The 26,224-nt window shown below is 40.1% G+C and overlaps 1 protein-coding gene across 4 annotated transcripts in view; it reads left to right on the forward strand.

The window, feature by feature from the left end:
- koko (cyclin Q) overlaps window positions 1-25,024 on the forward strand; it is a 37,489-nt gene extending 12,465 nt beyond the window's left edge. For all 4 annotated transcript variants that reach the window (XM_083141285.1, XM_083141356.1, XM_083141215.1 and 1 more), the window contains exons 4-7: window positions 682-900; window positions 4,472-4,567; window positions 12,754-12,888; window positions 24,706-25,024. In XM_083141285.1, the coding sequence (XP_082997411.1) occupies window positions 682-900; window positions 4,472-4,567; window positions 12,754-12,888; window positions 24,706-24,795 (540 nt within the window). In that variant the 3' untranslated portion in view covers window positions 24,796-25,024. The remainder of the gene's footprint in view (window positions 1-681; window positions 901-4,471; window positions 4,568-12,753; window positions 12,889-24,705) is intronic.
- The last annotated feature ends 1,200 nt before the right edge of the window (window positions 25,025-26,224 follow it).

A 26,224-nucleotide genomic window follows, 5' to 3' on the forward strand; every position in this document is an offset into this window, starting at 1 on the left:
TCATTATATTCAATAAGCTCATCGATATTAGGTGGATTTTATTTATCGATATCAGCTTATACTTTTTGGGCATTTTGATTGTCCGTGGGGACTGTAAAAATGCCACGCAAGACTTCCACAGTCTAATTATCCTGGAATTTATGCAAAATTCGAAGTTTTCATGAATTTTGTACTACAAAAAAGCAGCTTTGTGGAAAACGTCTCTCATTTCCAAAAAATATGAATAAATTTGTACAAAAAGTTTGTGAAAGAAACTATTTTGCAATTACAAAACAGATATTTTTATATTTTGATGTAATTTTTGATTATTTTAAATCAAAACTCTGGTAAAGTGATGCTTATAATTGCCATTAATATTTATCAGTATTTTGAACAACTTTTAATTGTTGCAATTTTCAAGCATTGGTATCGGTGGGAATCGGTAAGATTATCAGTATGGGCATCAGTTCAAAGTGTTATCAGCTCAGCCATATAATAAAGTGAAATAAAATAGCCTGTATACAAATATAACATACCACATATAGAGTTTTGCAAATTGTCAGGCTATCAATTTGCATTCAGTAGCCAAGTGTATTGAATGTTTGAATCACAACCTCAAATGGTTCTGTGTTCTAGTGTCAGCAAAAATGCTACTATATAATATATGCATGCCTGTTCACATGGTATTGTCCCTTTTTACAGCTGATTGCATCCACAACGTTGTACTTGGCTGGGAAGGTAGAAGATGATCCTTTGAAAATAAGAGATGTTATTAATGTGACACACAACACGATGCACCGTGGATCTCCTCCACTAGAGCTCGGGGATGAATACTGGAACATGAGAGATGGAATTGTTCAAGCAGAACTGCTCATCATGAGAATGCTAAAATTTGAGGTCACCTGTGTTCATCCGCACAAAGTAAGTAAAGTGACATTTTTATGTTCTTACAATTCGTGTCACAGTTATCACAATTTTACTTCACATTTGTCGTTAGTGTCAGTATTTGATTTTCATGTGATATATACGAGAAAGTAAAGTTTCACTCAGAAAATCAGGTGTGGATTAAAAACATAAGTTTGTTCGTGTGAATGATTAATTGATTGATTGAAAATTGGTGCGTGCACCAGCACATATAGCCATTTTGCACCCTTCAATGTACAGGGTGAAATATTCCCTTATCTAAAATTTTTGCTTAAAATGTTGAAACATGGGAGTGTAGGAAGCCCTTTGAGAAATTTTAAAAGTGAGAGTTTCTAAAGGGACCTGCTCTGCACAAAAGAAATGCAAGTGGAAGAGACCACAAAAACCTAAAAACATTTGGTAAAACACTGCCATCATCTCTCAATAGGAATGACGGACAGTTGGGGGGATAAGAAGTCTGCCTGAGGAAAGCAAAATCTGCACATTCAAGAAGAATATGCTGAACACTTAAAACAAAATTACAGACGCAACACATGGTCCTTGCAGCAAGTGACCATGGCTGAGACGGCTGTGTCCAATACGCAACTGACTTAGAACGTGTGAGCTCCCACATAACTGAATGGTTAGCATTTTCATCTTTTGTACAAGCAGTACTCTAAGAAACACTAAACTTTTTTTGTTGACTTGCCATTGTGAGGATAATTGGGGAGTTGTATGAAAAGTAGCAGATTCCAATGTACCCAGTCGTGCCATAAGTTCTGTCCCTAAGTGTACGAGCTCCACATGGCCCATTCGACTGACGTCCGCGACCAGCTGTGTTTACAATAGGTCATGCGCATCCTGTAGCGTAAACCAGTCCCTAGTTTGTGGCGTTCACTTGTCCAGTTAACATGGAGTGGAGATTTTCAATCTTCTAAAGCCATTACAAATTACGCAAAAAAATGTGTATCGGTGCATCAACCGGTTCAACGACATCTCCTCTATCGATGACACAACTAGAAGTGGCCGTCCGCGCACTTCACGGATGCCAGCAGCTGTGAAAGCTGTAGCTGCTCGAATTCGTCGAAATCCTCTTCGAAAACAGAAACTTATGGCACGGGAGATGGATATACCGAAGAGGACGATGTCCCGCATCATCAAAGAGGACCTTAAACTTGGGGCTTACAGAAGAACCACAGGACAACTGCTGACACCTGCTCTGAAGAAGATACGAACCACAAGAGCCAAGAGGTTACTCCAGCGGTACGCGGACGAGAAAAATAGTCAAATCCTTTTCACCGATGAAAAAATTTTCACCGTACAAAAAAAATTCAACCGGCAAAATGACAGGATTTATGCCCACAGTTCTCGGGAAGCTGCCGACAAACTTCCTAGGGTCCAACGAGGCCATCACCCAGCTTCAGTCATGGTTTGGTGGGGCGTGTCGTACGACGGTGTCACCCAGCTGCACTTTTGCCAACAGGGAGTGAAGACCAAGGCTGCAAATTACCAGAACAATGTTTTGGAGAAGGTAGTTAAACCATTGAATCACACTCTCTTTTCTGGTGAAGATTGGACATTCCAGCAATACTCCGCGCCGGCACACAGGGCGAAGATGAACCAGCAGTGGTTTACCAACAATGTTCCCAACTTCATAGCCGCAGAGGATTGGCCCTCTGAAAGCCCGGATCTCAACCCACTGGACTACCACCTTTGGGACTACTTAGAGGAAAAGGCCTGCAAGAAATCTCACCGCAATATTGAGTCGCTTAAGGCCGATTTAGTGAAAGCAGCCGCTTCCATACCCCAAGGTGTGGTGCATGCCGTGATTGACGTGTGACCTCAACGATTGAAGATGTCTGTGCAGGCCAAAGGAGGCCATTTTGAATAGACTATGTTTTGTTTCGTTCCTGTGTCCCTAATGTACACTTGGCAATAAAGGATTTAGTGTACTACAACATTTTGTGTTATTTACACCTATTGGAATGGGGGACGGAACTTATGGCACGACTAGGTAGAAAGCCAGTTAACAGGGTGATGGGACTCTAAGCACTGATCATATGTCATACAATGGGAAAACACTAGAACTTGGCTCTCAAGGGACTATTGTGGCATGTAGAGTTTAGTTTTTAGTTTGAGGGCCCCACACTTACTTGATCATGGCTGAAGTGATCAGCATCATGCCCCTACCTCCCAGAGAGTTTCCTCCAGGTACCCACTTTATGCAATGCTGGGTGGGCACTTGAAGAGGTGGAAAAAATCCCAGTTCTCCCCTGCTGCGGATCGAACCTGGGTGTCTCGTCTCACATGGTACCACGGCTCATAAAATATATATATATATATATTTATGCATGAAAAATGTATAAACTTTACAAGTCAATATTTTTGTAGATAATATATCAATGCTATTAACATTACCCTTTTTCCCAGCTGAAGATGACAAAGAAATATGATGCCATTATAAAATATAAAGACAATATATCTGAACCAGTTGTTTCTGTTTTGGACCATACCTGACACTGTTAGGATATGTTTTACTAGTAAATAAATACAATATTTTAAACTATATAAATATACATACCTATTGCAGCAGCACGTTCAGTCATTTGACATCTTGAGCCTTCAACAGATATCTTCCCCAGGATTGCAAAGTGTAAATTGTTGTAATAGGTAAAAAGTGTTCGGAAATGGTATAAATAGTTAACTCTGTTTGGGCTGGGATGGTGATCTTGCATATTAACGCCTTGGCTCCACTGAAGATAGTAATGGAACTTGTAAGATGAGGTCATGTGTAAGTGGCCTTTTGAAAAATTAACTATTCTGTGTAGTTGATTATTGTTTGTTATTGATTTTTCTTAATTTTTCTAGACGAACATTATGATATAATACAGTGGAACCCTGATTTCATGTTTTACATTTTCCTGCATTTTAAGTTTTTTTTCCACCTTGGTCCCCTGAAAAACGTAAAGTTGATGTTTCACAGTGTTAATATGCTTATTTTTTCACACAACTTGAAACAAGATGTGTATGAAACTTTTCTTTTATTCCCAAAAAACACTGTTTGTTTATATGTACTACATGCCTTGTGTTATCAACATGATATATTACTTTATTAAACAGACAAGCTAATAAATTATGACCTCAAATGTTTATAATTAGCACCAGTTTTATGTTTCAGGGGTGGGAAAAAGAGTTTATAAAGCACATTAAAAAGGGAATAAGTGGAGGAGAATTGGTTATGAAATATGATTAATATGGTTATGAAATATGTGACTACATTTAGAAATGCTAAAATGTAACTAGAAAAAAACTCATTAATACACGGGAAAATTAACATGCATCCTTGCTGGATTACTCTTCAATTTGAAAACAGCAAGTACACGAGCAGAAGAGGTGAAGTGAGAAATCCTAATAGATTACGATCTGGCCAATTCTTGGACAGGTCCAGTCATTCAACTACTGGGCAACTGTGTAACAGACAGCCAGTCCTCTCCTACCATCGTCCTTTTTAAACATTTTATTCTCCTTAGCAAGTGAAGGTGTACAGGAAAAGCATTATTGCTTCTTAATTAGTTGTTCATTATTCCAGTACATGCTTCACTACCTGAAAAGCCTTGAAGAATGGTTTGATTCCAATGAGTGGCAGAAACTACCATTGTCCAAAGCTGCATCTGCATTTCTCCAGGTAAGTAAAAATGTGATAAAATGATGACTATTTTTGTGTTCAAACTGACCCTTGAGTTGTAATGCATCAAGCCTATTTGCCAAGTTATACCTCAAGAAAGACCAAATGCCAGCGTATGAAAGACATTATCTTTTGCAAAAAAAGTAAAGTGCTCCCCTATGCTTTGCACCACGCCATGAAAGGTGTATGCGGGGTGTGAAGTTAGGGCACATCACTCCCACACTCCCATTATCAGGGCTGAAGGTGGGGGTGATGTAATCAAGTCAGCACCATGACCGTGGCTGCCTTTACCCCCCAGAGTTTCCTACAGGTACCGGAGGGTGCCGTGTGCCGGAGCTGCTTGAATAGGTGGAAAAAATCCCAGTTATCCCCCACCGGGGATCGGTCCCGGGTCTCGCATGGTAGTCAGATAAAATTAATAACACTTGCAACTTATTTTAAATATTATTTTATGTAATATATTTCAATGCAAAGTCAACAATCACAAAAAATATCCATGCCAAGCCAGGACTTGAATTAGGGGAACATTGATGGTGGGATCTGTCACAGACCTGGCAGGAAGAAATCTAACCACACAGCTACTGTGCCATTTCGATCATCAGCAAATCAATCACTAAATTGAAGGTCAAGTAGTTTATATTTGATTGAAGTGGTTAAAGCTACTTTTGCACTCTACTAAGCAGAATAACACATGTAATTCAAAACAGAACTTTTCCCTTGCAGGTTTACTGCTCATGTCACTGCAGCATCCCTGAAAGCTTTTGCAACAGAGACCGAGCTTCATAAGGGCTCAAAACAATGTACATCACTTGCTGAGTTTGGTGTTATTCACATCTGGCACTCATCCTTGAATCGGATGTGAAATACTTTCGCATGGGAACTTGAATGTTTAATTTTCCATGGTATTGCTAGATTTACAAAGCTGTATTAGAACCACGTTGGAAAACATTCTTCCTGTCAAATGCAGCAATTGTGTATTTGTAAAATGTGGTCACTTGAAAAATCTAGACTGGTGCAAAACCAAAAGTTCTAGTTGCGTTTTGCAACCCCTGGAATGTGTGCAGGATGATAAATGATTCCTAATACTTGCATGTACTTCTAATTTTTCCATTTGGCCTTTCTTTTCTTCTGTTTCTTCCATTGAACGTAGAAATAGGAACCTGTGTGATTGAAGTTGTTGAATGAATAGTAATAGATCTGATTCTTTTCATGGATGTTTACGGTTTGCTACCACTACCAGTAATTTAGAAATAAGGTCTTTGAAACTATTCAGATGCCAGTGCTGACCATGGGCATCATTAGTGGAGTTTAAGATATTGGTGTAATATCCAGCACCCCCCTCCACCAATACATTAAAGGTAGCAGTGTTTGTTGCTGATATTCTTACTAATTCCTGCCGATCATGATATTTAAATGCTGTGAAAAGCTAAAATTGTTGAGTATAGATATAAATGATAAGACTGTATAGGTGTTGTATTTCACCTATATCTTGGCAAGCTACCAGAGGGTTCCTTACAAATATTCTTAAATTCACATATTACAAAATCAGACTAATGAACCAGCTGTAATTTAATTGGAAAATTCCACACATAATTTTGGTAAAAGATTAAGGAAACTTATATTTCATTTTGGAGAAGTATTGGCTCGTATTGTTGAGTTAGTTTATTCTAATCAACTTACAGTTAGTTCATTTTTCCATGCATTTTTGTTTGCGGGCGATTTTGCCACCTGCCTGGTGGTGAAATTAATTGTGAACAAAAATGCATGGAAAAATGAACTGTAAGATGATTAGAATGAACTACCTCTCTCCATGTAACCACCAAACTGATATCTTTAGATTCAAGGTATTGTTGATTTGAACTGATGCTTCCCGATAAAGAATAGCAATTGTGCAGATGGTCAGCCTTCAGCTTCTCTCTCTTCCTTTCTATTATGGTGAAAGGTTTTTATTGAAATCGGTGCAGTGCCTAAGAGCACTCAGACCAGCAACAATTCCATATGAGTCCATCCCTAATGTAAACAAAATGATATGTATGCAAGTTGCAGAATGTAATTTTATTTACAACAAATTTAATATCTGCATTATGAAAATAATGCTTACTCAATTCTAATGTTAATGTAGGAGATAAGTCAGAAGTAAATGAAGCACACACAGCAGAACCTGTAGTTCCAGAACCTTACTTGACTGAAGTTAAAGGTGCTATTAAAAGGCTAAAGAATAACAAAGCACCTGGCATTGATTTAATACCAGCCGAGTTAATTAAATATGCTGGGAATTTGTTAATATGTCAAATTCATAAATTAATTTGTTTAATATGGAATAAAGAAGAAATTCCTCAACAGTGAAAAGAATCCATAATTGTTCCTGTGTTTACAAAAGGTGATAAAATGAACTGCAATAATTACCGTGGAATTTCTCTACTCTCAACAACATATAAAATATTATCTAACATTCTTTTAATAAGACTAACCCTATATGCTAATGAAATTATAGGTGATTATCACTGTGGATTTAAACGTAACAGATCAACTACAGATCAAATTTTTCACATCAGACAGACACTTGAAAAAAAGTGGGAATAGTATAATCAAAATGCCCATCAGCTATTCATTGATTTCAAAAAAGCATATGATTCGATCAAAAGAGATAAATTATATAATATATTAGTAGAATTTGGAATATCTAAGAAGCTTGTTAATATGATAAAAGTATGCACCAGTGAAACAGAAAGTAAAATTCGTGTGGGTAATAATGTGTCTGACAAATTTACAATTCATGATGGGTTAAAAAATGAGATGCATTAACTCCATTGTTCTTTAATTTTGCCTTAGAATATGCTGTTAGGAAGGTAAAAGAAACTAAAGAAGGGCTAAATGTAAATGGTGTGACTCATTCGTTAGCATATGCAGATGATGTAGACTTATTATGGGATGATATAAATACAATTAAGAATAATGCTAAACTATTTTTCAAAACTGCTAAAGAGATTGGTTTGGAAGTTAACAAAGAGAAAACTAAATATATGCTTTCAGGCCGAAACCAAGTGTTAGGTAATAATCAAAATCTAATTATTGATAACAACTCGTTTGAACCAGTCTCCAAATTCAAATACTTAGGAGTATTATTAACAAATGAAAATTACATTGAAGAGGAAATAAAAAGTAGGCTTAATTCAGGAAATATATGTTACTTTTCTCTTCATAAACTTTTGTCTTCTTGTTTAATATCTAGGAAACTAAAAGTTAAAATATACAAAACATTAATTTTGCCTATTGTATTATATGGGTGTGAAACTTGGTCCCTTACATTGAAGGAGGAACATAAATTAATAGTATTTGAAAATAAGATCCTTATTAAAATATTTGGACCTAAAAGGGATGAGGAGACAGGTGAGTGGAGAAGGTTACATAATTTAGAACTGCATAATTTGTATTCATGTCCAGGTATTATTAGAATAATTAAATCAAGAATCATTTTAGGTGGGCAGGCCATGTGGCATGAATGGGAGAGGAAAGAGGATTTGGAGTAGAATCACCAAATGAAAGAATGTTATCTTACCTCCTGGTTTATTCTGGATGATCACTACTTACAGGCACTGTTACACCACAAACACTCAGTAATACAGAAGGAGGCCGCTCTCGTCGTTGTGTCCGCGATGCCTCGAGTCTCACTGTCTTTTTTGTGTCCAGTGTCTTTCACCCCTGCTTCCAGGGGTCAATCATCTCGCGTCTGTTGAGGCGTAAGGAGTTCCTTCTCCCCCCGTTAGGTAGCAGAAAAAGTGAGTGGCTTTCGCCACACCACATTGGCTGTAGCTACACCAGCCCCCCACGGAGAGAAAGGGTTACACCTTGTGTGGGAGGCGAAACGTGATGCATCGACTGGAACGGGTGACGTAGTCACCTTTTGGTGACGGACTCTCTTGAGGTTGCACCGATGGTGGTTGGTTGGTGGGGGGGGGGGGGGGTGCGTTGGTGTCTGAGTGATCTTTGGTTGGTGGGTCGTCCTCCGTCCAGGTGTAGGCTGTTTTGTCCCGGTCAATGCTGACGCGGGTCTCACGACCGTTGAGATGCAGAGTCAAAGTCTTGCCGTTTTTGCTTAGAACTTGGTGTGGTCCGGAATACGGTGGTTGGAGGCTGCCTCGTACGGAGTCGTCACGGAGAAAGATGTGGTTGCAGGTTGCCAGGTCCTTGAAGACGAAGGTGCTGGGTTGATTGTGACGGGAACCAGATTGTGGTCGCAGGCGAGTCATGTGTTGCCGAAGTCTGGAAAGAAGGTTGGAAGGGTCTTCCATCCGGGTGGCTGTTGGTGGCACGATGAGCTCTCCTGGGAGTCGGAGAGGTTTGCCGTACACCAGTTCGGCAGGCGATGCTGCGAGGTCATCTTTGATGGCTGAGCAAATCCCAAGGAGCATGAGGGGCAGGGCTTCTATCCAGGTGGAGCCAGGGTGGCACATGAGTGCTGCCTTGAGGTGGCGGTGAAAGTGCTCGACCATGCCGTTGACACATCGGTGGTAGCTGGTGGTGCGATGGAGCTCGGAGCCGATGGTCCGTCCTAGTCCGCGGAAGAGTTCAGATTCAAATTGCCACCCTTGATCTGTGGTGATGCGGGCGGGGGAACCGAATCGCAAGATCCAGCACGATGTGAAGGCCGTCGCGACGTCCGCCGTGGTGATGTGTTCCAACGGGGCCAACGGGTGAAACGGTCCACGGCTGTCAGGCAATACTTGTAGGGAGAGGCCCGATCAGATCGATATGCACGTGCTGAAACCTTGCAGATGGAGGAACGAAATTGCCCAATGGTGCATGCACGTGTCGGGGAAACTTTGGTGCGCTGGCAGTCTTGGCACGATCAGGCCCAAGCGCAACAGTCTTACTGGACTCTGGGTCAGATGAAATGCAACGCGATTAGGCACCCGGATGCTCGGGTACCGGGATGACTGAGGCCGTGCAAGGCATCAAAAATGCGGTGGCAGTGCACGGCGGGTACATACATCCGGGGTTTCACGGTGGAGGTGTCGCAGTAGAGCTTGACTTCGGTGCCAGGTATGTCCATGAGCTGGAGGTGGAGATTGCAATTGCTGTTCAGGAGCTCACGGAGCTCATTGTCCTCTTCTTGGGCGGAGGCGAAGGAGCTCAGATCGGGGGAGGTGACTCGTGATAACGCGTCCGCCACCATGTTCGAGGTGCCTTCAATGTAGCGGATGTCCACGGTGAACTGAGCGATGAAGGAAAGTTGGTTGAGTTGTACTAGAGGTAGTTTGTCACGCCACTGCTGGAAGGTGTAGGTGATGGGCTTGTGATTCACGTATATGGTGCAGTGTTTCGCTTCCAGGATGTGACAAAAGTGCTGAACGGCTGCGTAGACTGCGAGAAGTTCGTGGTAGTACGGTGGCCACTCAGTCTGCTTGGTGGTGAGTTTCTGGGAGAAAAAGGCGAGGGGTTGCCACAACCCATTGGCGAACTTTTGCAGGCATGCATCGATGGAGGTGGCGGAAGCATCGGTGAAAAGTTCCAGCGGGGCTTCGGGATGCAGATGGGCCAGGAGTGTGGCGTTGGCAAGGCTGGTCTTGCAGGCCTCGAAAGCTTGTTCTAGGTCCGGCGTCCATGGGAATGGCTGGGATCCACAAAGGGTGGTGCGGTCGGGAAATGGTTGTGTGCCTGCGGCGGAGACTTCGTACCCAAGGAACGTGACGGATGGGGTCCCAATCACACACTTCTGGATGTTAATCAGGATGCCGTGGTCCGAGATACGTCCAGAGAGGACGCGGAGGTGCTTGCGGTGTTGCTTGGTCCGGATGTAGTGCACCGTGGAGTGATGCACTTCTCGCGGCATGCCGGCGGGATGCGTGAGCATTTTGGAAATCGGCTAGGACGTTGCTGTATGGAGAATCGTCCGACAAGGCCTTGATGCTGGGTTGCGTGGTGTTCGTTGGCTGGCAGGGAGCCGAGAGTCCCGTCCGTCCATTGAGCAGGAGCTTGTTGCGACAATCCGGTAGCAGCTCGAAGTGGTCCAGGAAGTTCGATCCGATGATGTGCATGGAAACGACGAAACACCAGGAAAACTCGCGACGCAGGCAGAGTTTGAGGCAGAGGGGCAGGATTCCGTATGTCTTTTGTCGAGTCATTTGCGGCACTGAGCACGTAGTCAGTCGGATGGCGTCGGTCCGGGAGCAAACGTCTCGGGAAACAACAAATATCCGAGCCTGTGTCGACAAGAAAGCGGTGGTGACTATAGCGGTCGGTCACGTAGAGGCAGCTTCCACCAGGCCGGCAAGCCGTTTGCCGCAGCTGCCGTTGGTGTTTGTTGTCGCGGGCGCGTACGTGCATGGGTCGTTGCACCTCTGAGCCTGGTTGCCGAAGCGGTGGTGATACCAGCATATTCCCTCATCTCTTCCTCTTGACGGCGATTTGCGGCCGTAGCGGCGCAGGCTGGTACGATCACGCGATTGTGAGCGGCCGCGGTAGGCGTGAAAGTCGCTTTGCAGGGATGCAACTTGGCGAGATAGCTCCTCGACATGCTGGAGAAGCCGAACCATTTCGGAGGCGGGTGCGAGTGGCATCGCGGTCGTGCAGATAGCCGGCAGGTTGGGCAAAACAGACTGTGCGGTGATGTTGCTTGTCACGGGGGTGAGCATGGGGGGGGCTCACCTCCACGATGCGGTCCGCGAGCATGGCAAGTTGGTACAGCGGAAGTTCTGAAGACTGCACCTGCAGAATCGCTTGAACTTGAGCGGGCATGCGTTGGAGCCACAATGTACACAGCAAGTCATCACACATGGGAGTGGTGCTTGCGAGTGACTGGAGGTGGCGTAGGAGCTGGGACGGTTTGTGGCTGCCCATTTCTTCTTCCATCAGGATCTGTCACAATCGTTGAGTTTCAGGCCGTGAAAATCTCCGCGTGAGTTCCGTCTGCAGCCGGGTGTAAGGGTTGGTCGCCGGTGGTGTACGTATAATGTCTCTCACTTCGAATGCGTACCGACCTTCTAACTGTCCCACCACATATGCGAACTTTGTCTCTTCCCGACTGATGTGGGTGATGGTGAACTGGGACTTCAGTTGGGAGAACCACAATTCCATGTCGTCGGGTTCACACTCACTCAATGTACGGAGTCCTGTTGCGAAGTCCTCGGTTGAAGTGCTTGCTGTCTGAGTTGGTCGAGCTGCGCTTGAAGTGCCTCTTGTCATCGCGGTGTAGTTGGTGCATCCAGAACAAACAAAGAGGGATTGGTCACGTCGTCTAGCATGCACGTTGTTCGATCCTGCCGGTATGGTACACAAAGGGGGCAATCACAATTCACGGCCCCAAAAAAGATCACGTCGGGGTCACCAGTTTGGGGTAGAATCACCAAATGAAAGAATGTTATCTTACCTTCTGGTTTATTCTGGATGATTACAACTTACAGGCACTGTTACACCACAAACACTCAGTAATACAGAAGGAGGCCGCTCTCGTCGTTGTGTCCGCGATGCCTCGAGTCTCACTGTCTTTTTTGTGTCCTGTGTCTTTCACCCCTGCTTCCAGGGGTCAGTTACCTCGCGTCTGTTGAGGCGGAAGGAGTTCCTTCTCCCCCCGTTAGGTGGCAGCAAAAGTCAGTGGCTTTTGCTACACCACAGTGGCTGTCACTACAAGGAGTTTACAGGATTCTTGTTGGGAAACCTGATGGTAAGAGACCTGTAGGAATGCCAAGACGAGGATGGAGGGACAACTTTGAGATCGACCTAAAGGAAATCGGTAGGGATGGGAAAGAGTATATAGATCTTGCTCAAGATATGGACAGATGGAAGGCCTGTGTTGCTGCAGCCATGAACCTTCGGGTTTAAGAAGGCTAGAAAGTTAGTTAGTTAGTTAGTGGATGGACAAGTTTTAAATAATGTTAAAAATTAAATAGTGTTAAATTCAAAGGAAGAGGTAAATACAGATATGTGTCAAAAGTGAATATTACTACATGTGCAGAAATGTTGGCATGTACCGTGAATTATGCTCTATCTTTTTCTGTACTGCTTTGGAAATCCAGACTTATTTGTGGGTTCACATGCCCATAACCTTCTTTCTGATTTGTATTAGTCAGACTTCCAAACATTACATTGATGTATCGCAGGATTATATATTGCACAAGTAGATTCTGTATCATGTTGTTGTAGACAAAACATTAACTCTCTTTTTTTATTCCTTGTTTTTTTTTTAGGATTTCCATCATGACAGTGCCATCCTAGACTACAAGCCGCAGCATATTGCAGTTGCCTGCATAAACTTAGCAATTCAGTGCTATGGAGCTCAGATGCCAGAAATTGATGAAATCGAGAATTTCGAATGGCATTCAGTAAGTGCTAATATTTCAATTCTAAAGGTTAACTTTTGTCATGAAGTAGGGCCACACATTATGGTAAAAACATGATCAAGGTTTCAGTACAGGAACTGAGCACATTTCGGAATCAAAAGCAGTATATAAATATGGCGTTTCAATGCTAAAGTAGTGAATAATTTCTAGCATACAGTACTCATACAAAATATTAAAAATTGTATTCTAAAAGCATTATGAAATTATTGGAATATTATTAAAGTTTATTCCTATGCAAAGAAGTTCATGCTTCTATCTCAAATTTTGCAACAAAATCAATCAACATTCCTCTGAAAGCTAATTCTAACTGTGGATAGTAGGGATGGGTCGGTATGAAATTTTGTCCAATACCGATAAAGTACCGATATAAAATTTACTGATATCGATAACCGATATTCTACCGATCCGATATAAAATTAGAAATGGTACTTGAAGAACCTGAAAGGTTCACTGACCTCTTTAATAAATGTGTGTTTCAAGGTGACTGCAGTGCAAGATAAATTGCATATTTATACATTTACTTTTTTAGAAAGTAGGGCATTATTATCCATAAAAATTACAACAAAATGGCAGAATTTTGCACTAAATTATCAGATAATAATCGATATATCAGATCGGTAAAATAACACTGGGGAACAAAAAAAAGATTTTATTTTGCGGCATAAAGTTTAATAACAGTTTCAGCACACAAAACAGCTGTGATTGCCAATTGTATGATTGGTTCAGTTGAATTGACTCCAGTTATAAAAATAAACACCATGGAAAATATAGGAGGTAAAATTACTCTACGCTTTTCTCGGTAATATCAAAATTTGATAATGGGCTGAAATTCCCATAATAAACATATTTATTTATTTGTAAATTGTTGCTAGGCAACTTATGAAGCATTGCTAGGCAATATATCGGACACTCAACAAACCTTAAGGAAGAATACTAAAACATAAAAATGGTTTTAGAAAAAAATTGAATATGCTGAACATAAGTGGCTCGTGTGTGTGCATTTGAAGATGGTGATTTTTTTACTAGGACAACAAAGTGGGTACATAAAGTATCCCTGTTTCCTATGTTTGTGGGATAGTCGTGCTAGAGAAAAGCATTGGACGATAAAAGTTTGGCCCCCAAGGGAAAATATTAGTGGGAAAAGCTAATATCATTCATGAACCGCTGATAGATAGGGACAAAATCATCCTTCCGCCACTGCATATTAAACTTGGGTTGATAAAACAGTTTGTCAAGGCCTTAGATACAAGTGGTGATTGTTTCTAATATATATGCCACACTTTTCCAGGACTAAGTATTGAAAAATTGAAGGCAGGAATCTTTGACGGACCACCACAGATTCGTACACTCATGAATGATGCCAATTTTACAACTTACATGTCTTACATCGAATCTGAGGCCTGACTGAGCTTTGTGTCCGTCGTCAAAAACTTTTTGGGGAATCGCAGAGCAGAAGTGTACCCCGATATAGTTGGAAATATGTTGAAAAATTTTTAGAAATTGGGAGCTAATATGAGTGTGAAGATACATTTTCTACATAGCCACATTGACAGATTCCCTGAGAACCTTGGTGATTTTAGTGAAGAACAGGGGGAAAGGTTCCATCAGGATATAAGGATAATGGAAGAAAGGTACCAGGGACGGTGGGATCGCCACGTGATGGCCGACTACTGTTGGAGCTTACAGAGGGATTGTCCTCAAAAGCAATACAGCAGGAAATCGTATAGAAAACGTTTCACATAGTTTGTTACTTCATTGTGTACATATTTTCTTAATTATTTTGATCATAGGCCTATATAAATGTATTTTTATAATAATGATTGTAATCACAAAAATAAATATTAAATGGTTGTTGGAAGTTCATTTATATATATGTCTTATGTTTCCGCCATTTTGGTTTAGTTGCATTTATTTCATAAATTAGAGCCAATTCAGGAAATATATTATTATATCATTATTCAGCAGCATGAAATTGCCCTAAATTAGCTCTCAAACACTGTGCCGCAATTTCACTGTTCCCCAGTGTAATCTGTAATTTTACCGATAAACTAATACACCGAATGCCTGTATCGGCCGATACCGATACAGTACCAATTAATCGGTCCCATCCCTAGTAGATAGTGTTACGTTGGTAAATAAACTCCAGATTTTGTGTTCAGAGTTTGTTTTGCATTATTTTGTAAGAAATCGTGGTAGAAAAATTTATCTGCCATTTTTGAAAACATCAAATATTAGCTTTATAGTGTGTAATCTCAAATTTCATGTTTCTAATGAAAATCTAAATGCATAACCATACCCATAAATCTTTTCATATCCTACAGTGCATACAGTGGAGGCACATAGTGGTTCAGATCAGTGGCGACTCGTGGATTATTTTGGGTGTACGAAGTTATGATAAACAGACCGAGGAAAATTTTCGAAGGCTCTCTCTGTCTGTTGTGTGTGAAATGAGTACAGTTTTGCCAATTGGATATCCCTCCACCCTAGTAACCAAACAAATATCGCGAGCTGTCACACACCACTACCACCAAGAAACCTGCTGCCACCGACCCACCTGCTCTCATCACCCAATATCATCCCCACCTCAACAAAATTAGAAACACACTACACTCTCTTCTTCCCATTCTCGATAGTGATCCTGAAACAAAAAACATATTTCCCAACAAACCCAGAGTGATTTTCAAATGCCTCCCCCCCCCAAACCTCCTAAACATCCTGGTCCACAACACTCCCTCGCCACACAACCAACATCCCCCTGCCCATAAATGCTACTGCCATAGGTGCAAAACCTGTCCCATTCTTATTACCTCTCACACCCTCCAGGTGCACACGGCCACTGGCAAATTTACCCTCCACCCAAAGGGACCTGCCACACCTCAAACTTAATCTACATTCTCACCTGCAACATCTGTGGTGATTTTTCCCTGGGGGAAACATCAACTGCACTCAACCACTGCATCAATAAATACCTCACCTCCACCCACAACCTGGATTTCACTGTCGTTGTCCATACCAACCACCACAATATCCCTTTCAAGGACTGCTTCCATCATTCATCTCTTACCCCAACCAGCCAACACCTCAGTTCCCAAAAGATGGGAGAGGGCTTATATATCAGCCATGAGTGCAACCACTCCCCCTGGCCTGAACAAGGCCACCCAGTAACTTCCCCACCCCACAACCCATCCTGCCCATCCTACCCTGCCTGCCCACTCACAGTTTTGACGAGCCTGGTGATGGAACAGTGTTTTTTTCCGTTTTACGCACTACTTCTTCTCCGATCGAGACCTGGCAACTCTGCCAGATCTCCAACTTCCGGTTCCGTCTTTTTTCTTACACCGAAGATGCAGCGATAGTCTGGGAAAATTCTAATTTTTTCAATGTCTGGTGAAGGGGATCAGTTGAGGCATCGGCCTCTGAGAGCTAGAGAAAAATGGGATGACTTTTTTGGTGTGGTAGGGGTGTGAGCTGGAGTAGTGGAGATACTGGGGGTGGTTGGTCGGTTTGTCGCACCAAAAAAGCCATTCCATTTTTCCTAGCTTTCGGAGGCCAAGGCCTCAACTCATCCCCCTCATCCCGCCAAAACTACAACCTACACCTGCACCAAGCCCTAACCAACCATAGCTTTCCCTCCACCCTCATCAACAAATGAATCACAAGAGCCACTTCCCACAACCACACCAAACAACTAAAAACCAATACTCCAGCTCTGATCAATGTATTCACCCCCACATTACGAAAATCAGACATACCCTCCACTCTCTCCTCCCCATCCTGCACAGTGATTCTGACACCAGGGATATCTTTTGGGATAAACCTAAGGGTTTCTTCCATCCCCTTCCTCCAACCTCAAGAACATCTTGGTCCATAACACTCCCACCCATTCCACACCACTCATCCCAGCTCACAGGTGCAACAAACCCAGGTGCAAAACCTGTACAATACTCATCACCTCCCCCACCCTCCTGTTCCCCACAGTCACAAGTGAGTTCACCCTTCACCCCAAGGGCACCTGCCACTCATCCAACCTGATTTACACCCTCATCTGCCAAATCTGCAGCAACTTCTACCTGGGCAAAACCTCCACCCCCTTGAACATAAGGATCAATAATCACCCTTCCTCCACCCAAAACTCTGATTTCACAGTTGCCATCCACACCAACAGCCATAATACCACCTTCAACAACTGTTTCCGTGTTGCCATTATCCATCTTTTATCCTCCCACACAGACACGTCTTTTCGCATGTGATGGGAAAGGGCCTATATATCAGGCATGCATGCCACTATACCCCCCCCCCCCAGACTCAACCTAGCCTACCAATAACTCTTTCCCCTCTTCCCGAAACCACCCACCCACCATGCAGTAAACACTGGTGATATGATTTTACTTTTGTTACCTATCTACTAACTTTCTCTGGCAACATTGTACCAACACTTCCGTTAGTATTCTGTGCTCCTGTACTACATAAATCTGTGCACCTCTTTTTCTCAACTGAAAATGCGGTAACCCCATGAAATATCAAAACTATTTTAACAATGCACATTATTATTATTATCATTATTTAAGAATAATGCTAAAATATTTTTCAAAGCAGCTAAAGAGATAGGTTTGGAAGTTAGCAAAGAGAAAACTAAATATATGCTTACAGGCTGAAACCAAGTGTTAGGTAATAATCAAAATCTAATTATTGATAACTCGTTTGAACCAGTTTCCAAATTCAAGTACTTAGGAATAATACTAACAAATGAAAATGATATTAAAGAGGAAATAAAAAGCATTTTGTCTTTTCATTTAATATCTAAGAAACTAAAAGTTAAAATATACAAAACAGTAATTTTGTCTGTATTATTATATGGATACGAAACTTGGTCCCTTACATTGAAAGAGAAACATAAATTGAGAGCATTTGAAAATAAGATCCTTATGAAAATATTTGGACCTAAAAGGGATGAGGAGACAGGTGAGTGGAGAAGGTTACATAATTTAGAACTACATAATATATATTCATGTCCAGATATTATTAGAATGATTAAATCTAGAAGACTTATGTGGGCAGGCCATGTGGCACGAATGGGAGAGGAAAGAGGAGTTTACAGGATTCTTGTTGGGAAACCTGATGGTAAGAGACCTGTAGGAATGCCAAGACGAAGATGGAGGGACAACGTTGAGATGGACCTAAAGGAAATCGGTAGGAATGGAAAAGAGTATATACATCTTGCTCAGGATAGGGACTGATGGAAAGCCTGTGTTGCTGCAGCCATGAACCTTCGGGTTTAAGAAGGCTAGACAGTTAGTTAGTTAGTTATACTTTGTGGTAGCTGACGAAAGGGAAATAACAAGTCGGACTAATTTCTGTGTTCTTGGGTTTCTGGGTTCAGTGTCCTTAGAGATGAAGCTCACTATGTGTATGTTTTGGATCTTATTCGAGTAAAGTATATTCGGCTCCCAAACTAATTGTTTATATTTGTTGTTAGAACAAAAACTCTCCCCACAGAAGTTTGGTACGTGGAAATTTCAGAACAAGATCGTTGGTGGGGGGAATTCCCCCTGCCCCTGAGATTTATCACCCTGATGCAAAGGAAGCTATCTTTTCCCGGGGGAGGGGACATTTATTTTCCAGCAGGACAAATAACACTTTTTTTTTGTTGAGGGGGACAAACACGATTCAATATTGTGGAAATGTTTTATTTTGAATTATTTGAAAAGGGAATAACATTTATTTTGCTACCTATATTTGGTGCAAAGGTTCATAAACCTTAATCTTAAAACTCAGCTAGCTTATCTACAGGGTAGGGTTCTTTGTAGACAACGAAACCAGACAGGATGCCTTCCAATGGAGACGTTTAAACGAATATATTATTTAAACACAGGATACATGGAGTAAGAATTTTATATGATAAGCTACATTCTTCTATAATTTTCTCGTTTACAGTCAATTTTCATTTCAATATTCTTCCTTCGTAATGGGCAGATCTGGATTGGGACTTCCTTCTCAATGGACAGTCTGGATCTGGACTTCCTTCAATATGGAGGATCTGGACTTCCCTCTTAATGGACGTTCTGGATCGGGACTTCCTTCTTGATGGATGGCCTGGATAGGAACTTCCTTCTCAATGGACGGTCTGGATCTGGACTTCCTTCTTAATGGACGGTCTGGATCTGGACTTCCTTCTTATCTTCTTTGTGAACTTCCCTCTGGTTTTTAATTTATTTAGGTTTTGACTATTTTACGAATTCCTTTATCCTTTTCCAACTTTTTCCTCCAAGCTTTGGGAATAATACTAATATCCTCCCTTGGGGCTGCAATTGGAACGCGCCACCACTAACTAGGTACAACAGAGTGTATACTTGGTGCGGCCGATTGACATGCGCATCCAAGTAGGTGCTATGGTTAAACCGCGCAACCAAAAAGTGCTGTGGGGCGTCGATCAGAACGCGCTCGCCACTGATGTAAACAAAATTTCCCCTATAGGAATGGTAAATCAATCATACAGATGCAATATCTGTTCAAAGACACAAACTTGATCAGTGCTTTGACTTCCTTAATTTTCATATTAACTTACATGTGATTATTGATTTGATTTATAAAATATATATTAATTTACTTCTTTCATATTTATTCTTTGTCTTCTTATAATATATTCTATTGTTTTTCATCTTTCCAATTTGCTTTGTTCTTATTTATAAAATTATTCACATATATTATGCCAATTCTTAACCTTGCACGCCTGGTGCTGCCATCTCTATTCGTCTTTGGCAAACTATTCACATTACTTGGTCCTATTGGGTACGTAACACAATATTCCCCCCGTTGGCCATAAAAAAAAAATTGTCGTAATATATATATATATATGCAGATACATTTTTTTTTTCAAATTATATATGTACAAGTCTATTATTTCTTCTTGACGCTTTCTTTCTTCTCTTCTGTACAATTATATCTTCTAATGTTATCTAAATTCTCTCTCCTTTCTACATCTGTTTTTATGTGCTTTAGAAGGACTGTATTTCTAAAAGTACTTATCACTTCGTATGGGCCTTCATTTCTACTGCTTACATTGCTTTTCACTTTCACTGTGAAATTATATCTCCTGGCATGCAGCATTTTTCCTCATCTCTCGATTTATCTCTTCTTTCTATTTTCGTTCCTAAATATCTTTTCACCGTTCCGGAAATATTCGTGACATCTTAAGTTATTTCTAGTTACAAAATATAATTCTTCAATAGTTCATCTCCTGCAAGTCTGCTCGTCTAACCTTCTCCAAGATAGTCTTTACCTTACAATGTCCTGCCAAAAAAGTAATTTTCATTTCACCATTTTCTTCTTTTAGCAATCTCTCTACAGATTATCAGTTAGCTCAGATTTTTCCGTTTCAAAGAACTCTCTCTCTTCTCTAAGTTGACCATCTAAGTGTTTCTATCAGCTACAACAATTCTTCACATCAGCCTTAATTTCATATCAGCATGTATCTAGATATATTTATTTTCTGTGATTACAACCCATTCTAGGGATACAATCGATTCTTCTTTAACTTCTGGGATTACAACCCGTTTCATTTGCACTTTTCTAAATACACGATGACTGTTAATCCTCTAAGCTTAGAAAGAATATGTTTTACTGATACTATTCGATCTTCTTTCATATTTTCTTCTCCTTTTCCTGAGAGTTTTCTTCATGATTAACTTCCTTCTGTGCCTAACTGTTCTCTTCTTTCTCTTCTGTTCGTACCATTGAAAAGTTGATTTCCACTTTCCATATTACTTTCTTTGGCATCTTTCCTTTTACAGGTTTGATCTTTCACTATCAGTCTCATTGTTCGATGGAGTGGTGATATAAATTAGCACTTATTATTCTTTCTTAAGATATCACTTGCAGAATAGATTTTCCTCCAACGATGGCTATCATATAAATATCTTTTTACAGGAACTAACATTAAAGAACTAAAATTTTCTTCTTTCAAATAGTTGCCCAAACCAATAATTCCACGAATTTTTCTTCTGATGAACTGGAACTTCTTCATAGAACTTTAATGATTTTAGAAACGTACGCTTGCCAGTCTGTAAATCATAAAATCTCCTTCCTTTGCACTATTCAGTCTTATTTGTCCCTTCCGATTCTTCCAAATACTCGTCGTTTGTCAATATCTTGTTTTCTTTTTCTCTTCCCCTTTTTCTTCTCTTTCTTCTATTTTTTCTATTCTTCTCAAGATCCTTCTTCCTCCTCTTCCAACTTTCTTCTAATAAAGAAATTACTTTCAATTCTCTCTTCTTCCAATCTGGTTTCTGCCAAGATTTCTTCTTATGTTCTACATCTTCATCAAATGCATGCTCTCCTTGTTTTTTCCGTCTCGTCTTCTTCTTCCTTCTCTTTGGCAAAGTAGCATCAAAATCCATTTGATCTATGTCGACCCTTCTTTGCACATTCTTAACTTTCTTCATGTTCCTTTCTATTTTTAATTTCTTTCTCTTCTTCTTCTTCCATGTCTTTACGTGAATATATCTAAATCTCATTTTACTTTTCTTCCTTCTTTGTTTACATCTTCGGTTATGTGTATGCTTCTTTTCTTCCTCCGTCAGAGACTCGTCACTGGAACTTTCTTCTTTCATCTTCATTTCGACATTGATCTCTTCATCATTACATTGACAACTAAATTTTTCATCTCTTTCTATTCCTCTTTCTTCTTCTTCTATTTTCTCATCTTCCTCTTCTTTGACCTCTTTAAGTTCCTGAGTGTTTTCTTCTCGTAATTTTATAGCTACTTCTTCTATCTTGCTGTCATACTTGTCATTGGAACTTTCTTCTTTCATCTTCCAACTTCTATCTTCTATCAGGACCTTCGATTCTTCTATCTTGTCTTCGTTTACTTCTATTCTGGAAACGGCTACTTCTCTCTTGCTGTCATTTTCTTCTGTTCTTGAAACTGCTACTTCTATCTTATCTTCGTTTTCTGCTATTCTGGAAGATACTGCTTCTATTTGCGATTTATTTTCAACAATTTTTCTTTCCATTCTGTCGGTTTTGTGTATATTCTCCTCTCTAAGTTTTGAAACTTCTTCCTTGATCGTCCTATTTATATCCACGCTTTTGTTTTCAATTAGCAATGTTGTTTCTTCTATCTTCTTTTCCAATGATCTTCTATTTTCTTCACATGTTTCGGTTATTTTCTCGTACATTTTCTTGCTTTCATTTCTTACTTCTTCTAACTTTTCTTTCACTTCCTTGTTATTTTCTTCTAACTTTTCTTTTACTTCTCTGTTGTTCTCTTCCGCCTTCCTATTACTTTCTTCAATCTTCTTCAGTTCTCTGTTATTTTCACTTATCTGCATTGACAGCTTTTGGAACATTTCCATCAAGTTTATTTCTTCTGTTTTCTTCTGCTTTTCTTTTAGCTTTTCCTTCTTGCATTCCTTACATGTATAATCTTCTTCCCTTTTACTTATTGCTATGTATTTCTCCTTTCTTATTCCTTCGCACGTCCAATGTTTCATTTCCTTACATGTGACACAGAAAATAATTTCTTCCTTGTTTCCTTCCTCTCCACAACAAATGAAAGTTTCCCTTTTTTCTCCGTCTTCCTTCATTGTAGCTTCTCCATTCTCATTTCCATCCTTATCCTTTTCCTCCATTTTCAATTATTCTTTCTCTCTTCGCTGTCTGGTTCCTAATTCTCTAGCCCCAAAAGTTGGTCGCCATTTATTTATGCTACCTATATTTGGTGCAAAGGTTCATAAACCTTAATCTTAAAACTCAGCTAGCTTATCTACAGGGTAGGGTTCTTTGTAGACAACGAAACCAGACAGGATGCCTTCCAATGGAGACGTTTAAACGAATATATTATTTAAACACAGGATACATGGAGTAAGAATTTTATATGATAAGCTACATTCTTCTATAATTTTCTCGTTTACAGTCAATTTTCATTTCAATATTCTTCCTTCGTAATGGGCAGATCTGGATCGGGACTTCCTTCTCAATGGACAGTCTGGATCTGGACTTCCTTCAATATGGAGGATCTGGACTTCCCTCTTAATGGACGTTCTGGATCGGGACTTCCTTCTTGATGGACGGCCTGGATAGGAACTTCCTTCTCAATGGACGGTCTGGATCTGGACTTCCTTCTTAATGGACGGTCTGGATCTGGACTTCCTTCTTATCTTCTTTGTGAACTTCCCTCTGGTTTTTAATTTATTTAGGTTTTGACTATTTTACGAATTCCTTTATCCTTTTCCAACTTTTTCCTCCAAGCTTTGGGAATAATACTAATATCCTCCCTTGGGGCTGCAATTGGAACGCGCCACCACTAACTAGGTACAACAGAGTGTATACTTGGTGCGGCCGATTGACATGCGCATCCAAGTAGGTGCTATGGTTAAACCGCGCAACCAAAAAGTGCTCGCCACTGATGTAAACAAAATTTCCCCTATAGGAATGGTAAATCAATCATACAGATGCAATATCTGTTCAAAGACACAAACTTGTATCAGTGCTTTGACTTCCTTAATTTTCATATTAACTTACATGTGATTATTGATTTGATTTATAAAATATATATTAATTTACTTCTTTCATATTTATTCTTTGTCTTCTTATAATATATTCTATTGTTTTTCATCTTTCCAATTTGCTTTGTTCTTATTTATAAAATTATTCACATATATTATGCCAATTCTTAACCTTGCACGCCTGGTGCTGCCATCTCTATTCGTCTTTGGCAAACTATTCACATTACTTGGTCCTATTGGGTACGTAACAATTTTACTTTTTACGTAAAAAAACAATGAACCAAACTACATTTTTCACGACTAGCTTTCCAGGGAATGCCCCTCCTTACCCCGCTGGATACGCTAATGTGCCATAACAATTTAGTACATGGATAAGCTATTTTCGTTTTGTTATTCAGAACATAAATCAATCACTTTGTTACATTTTTATTTAATTTCATTTATTTGTTTTCAGCTTTCTTTTGAGCTTCTCTGTAAAAATCAGTACAACTATCTTCCCTTGTTTATGCTCCTCAATTTGTAATGAAAGAAGTTATAGAAATCATGTCTTGCTCCAAATGCAATGCACAAATATCTACCCCATTCTGTAGTTCGGCATTTATATGGACCTAATTTATAAAAGTGGCAACAATCAAATGATGCACTATCCATTGACCTGCTTTATTGGTGTTTCGTGGACATTTAAAAAAAATCATTGGAAGTGCTGTGCCTCTCTTACCCAGAGTGTTTTTGAAGTTAAACCTACAAGAAAATATAGAACCTACTACCGGGTTTGAAACAGTGTTGTTCTGTTCCACGAATAATGATCATTCTGAAGACGCAAGTGAAGTTATCTGCAGATTCTTCATTCCAATAGTATTTAAATGCATTGCTTCCTCAATGACAGAAATGTTTGAAAGACCTAAATACTTAAATCGTAAGTCCTTCAGTCATAAAGTTCACCTGCTTTAGATGTGTCAGACATCAGCACCATGCGGCAGAAATTGTAAGTTCTTGGAATAACATGAGAGCTAGTCGAGTGCCGAGGCTGGAAGAATCGTAGCGGGCTATGGCTGGACAGAAGTGAAGAATAACTTGAAAGTACAACTTTCCTGATGTCTGAAACTTCGACTTGATGTCGTGTCTCCTAGTTCTCCCTGCACAGCTGATGATGACAATCAGTTTTTAATTGCCCTAACGATGTGAAAATTAATCTTAAAGTTTAAGACTGGGTAAATTACTTAGTAACATATATTCTCCTTCATACTTTCCATGTTCTTGTAATTAGTATTTACTTATGTTTCTTTTCTTACAGGTATTTTGTGAGGATCTTACAAAGGATAAAGTGTGGGAAATAATGGAAAAGATTATGGATGTGTACAACAATGAACCAAGTGACTCATGAGTATTTGGCTCATGTTAAGACTTGCATTCTCATGTTCTGACTTTAAGTATTTAAGGATGAATGTGTATGTACGAGTGTGTGTGCTGTGTGTCAAGATATTTGACAGTTGAAAAGATATAAGGAGAAAGATATTGACATGTGAAAATAAAGTAAAAGGAAAGCATAATTTGTTTGGCCTTTGTGATAAATGTGGACAAAAAAAATACAAAAACTTACTGTATTAAAAATTCATTTTAGCTATTATTATTTTCCTCCATTATCCTATTACTGTTGTGGTGCATGATTGTTGGGCGACACTGAAATGAATGCAGGCCTTCTGTACAGCTAAACTGATGGACTGGAATAGTAATGTATTATATTTTTACACTAATATTTATTGTAGAATTTTTTCTTTATTCCTTGATTTTACAGTTTCCCTACATTATAAGTTATGTAACTGCAGCCACCTGATGAATACGGTGAAACCTCGGTTTTACATTTTTCAGGGGAGCAAGCTAAAAAAAACTTAAAATGCGGGAGAATGTAAAATCAAGGAACATTTTGCCTTATTCGCACCATCAAAATTGAATTAATATTGATGGAAAATGTAAAACCAGGGAACGTAAAATGTGGATTCCACTGTATACAAGGGACGTTCCGAAAGTAAGTTTCGTAATTTTTTTTCACAAGGAAGCTTTATTAAAAACAGAAGAATACAATGTCATAACAAAATACAGTCTTTTGGCTATTTTTTCACATAGTCGCCTCCAACATTGATACATTTGTCGTACCGTGAAATCAATTTCAAGAAACCCTCCTGGTAAAAATCTGTGCCCAGCGATTTAAGGAAGTTCTTCACAGCCTGTTTCACCTCTTCATTGCTTCCGAAGTGACGTCCTGATAGTGCTGATTTCAACGCAGGAAAAAGGTGGAAATCTGATGGGGCAAGATCGGGGCTGTAGGCCGGGTAATTCAATCTCTTCCATCCCAGACGACGAATGTGTTCTGGGATGTTTCCATGTCATTGAGACGAACTTGGTCTCTGGGGCAAAGTTGCACACCCATGTATCATCGGCTGTGATGCCGCACTACAGCATGCACTTCCATTTGTGACCACGTTTCCAGCACATGTCTTTCTGCCATACTGGTTTGCACTTGAATGAGCTCGGACACGTCGGCCTGCTGCTTATCGTGCTTATCTTTCTTCTTCGGCACTCTGTGCATGCGCCATCCCTCCTCTTCTCTCGCTCCTCCCGTCGTGAATTCAGGAAAAATTGTCTTTTGTTATGACAATGTGTTTTCTCACTTTGTAATACAGCTCCCCTGTGAAAAAAATGACAAAACTTACTTTTGGAATGTCCCTCGTAGTTAAAGTTCAATTCCGCACATTACACTGAAACTTTACCATGTCAGTCTACAGGAGTTTTGCTATACAATATTCTTACGTTTT

The sequence above is a fragment of the Lepisma saccharinum genome, chromosome 1, assembly GCF_977018435.1.
Source record: "Lepisma saccharinum chromosome 1, izLepSacc3.1, whole genome shotgun sequence".
Classification (NCBI taxonomy): domain Eukaryota; kingdom Metazoa; phylum Arthropoda; class Insecta; order Zygentoma; family Lepismatidae; genus Lepisma; species Lepisma saccharinum.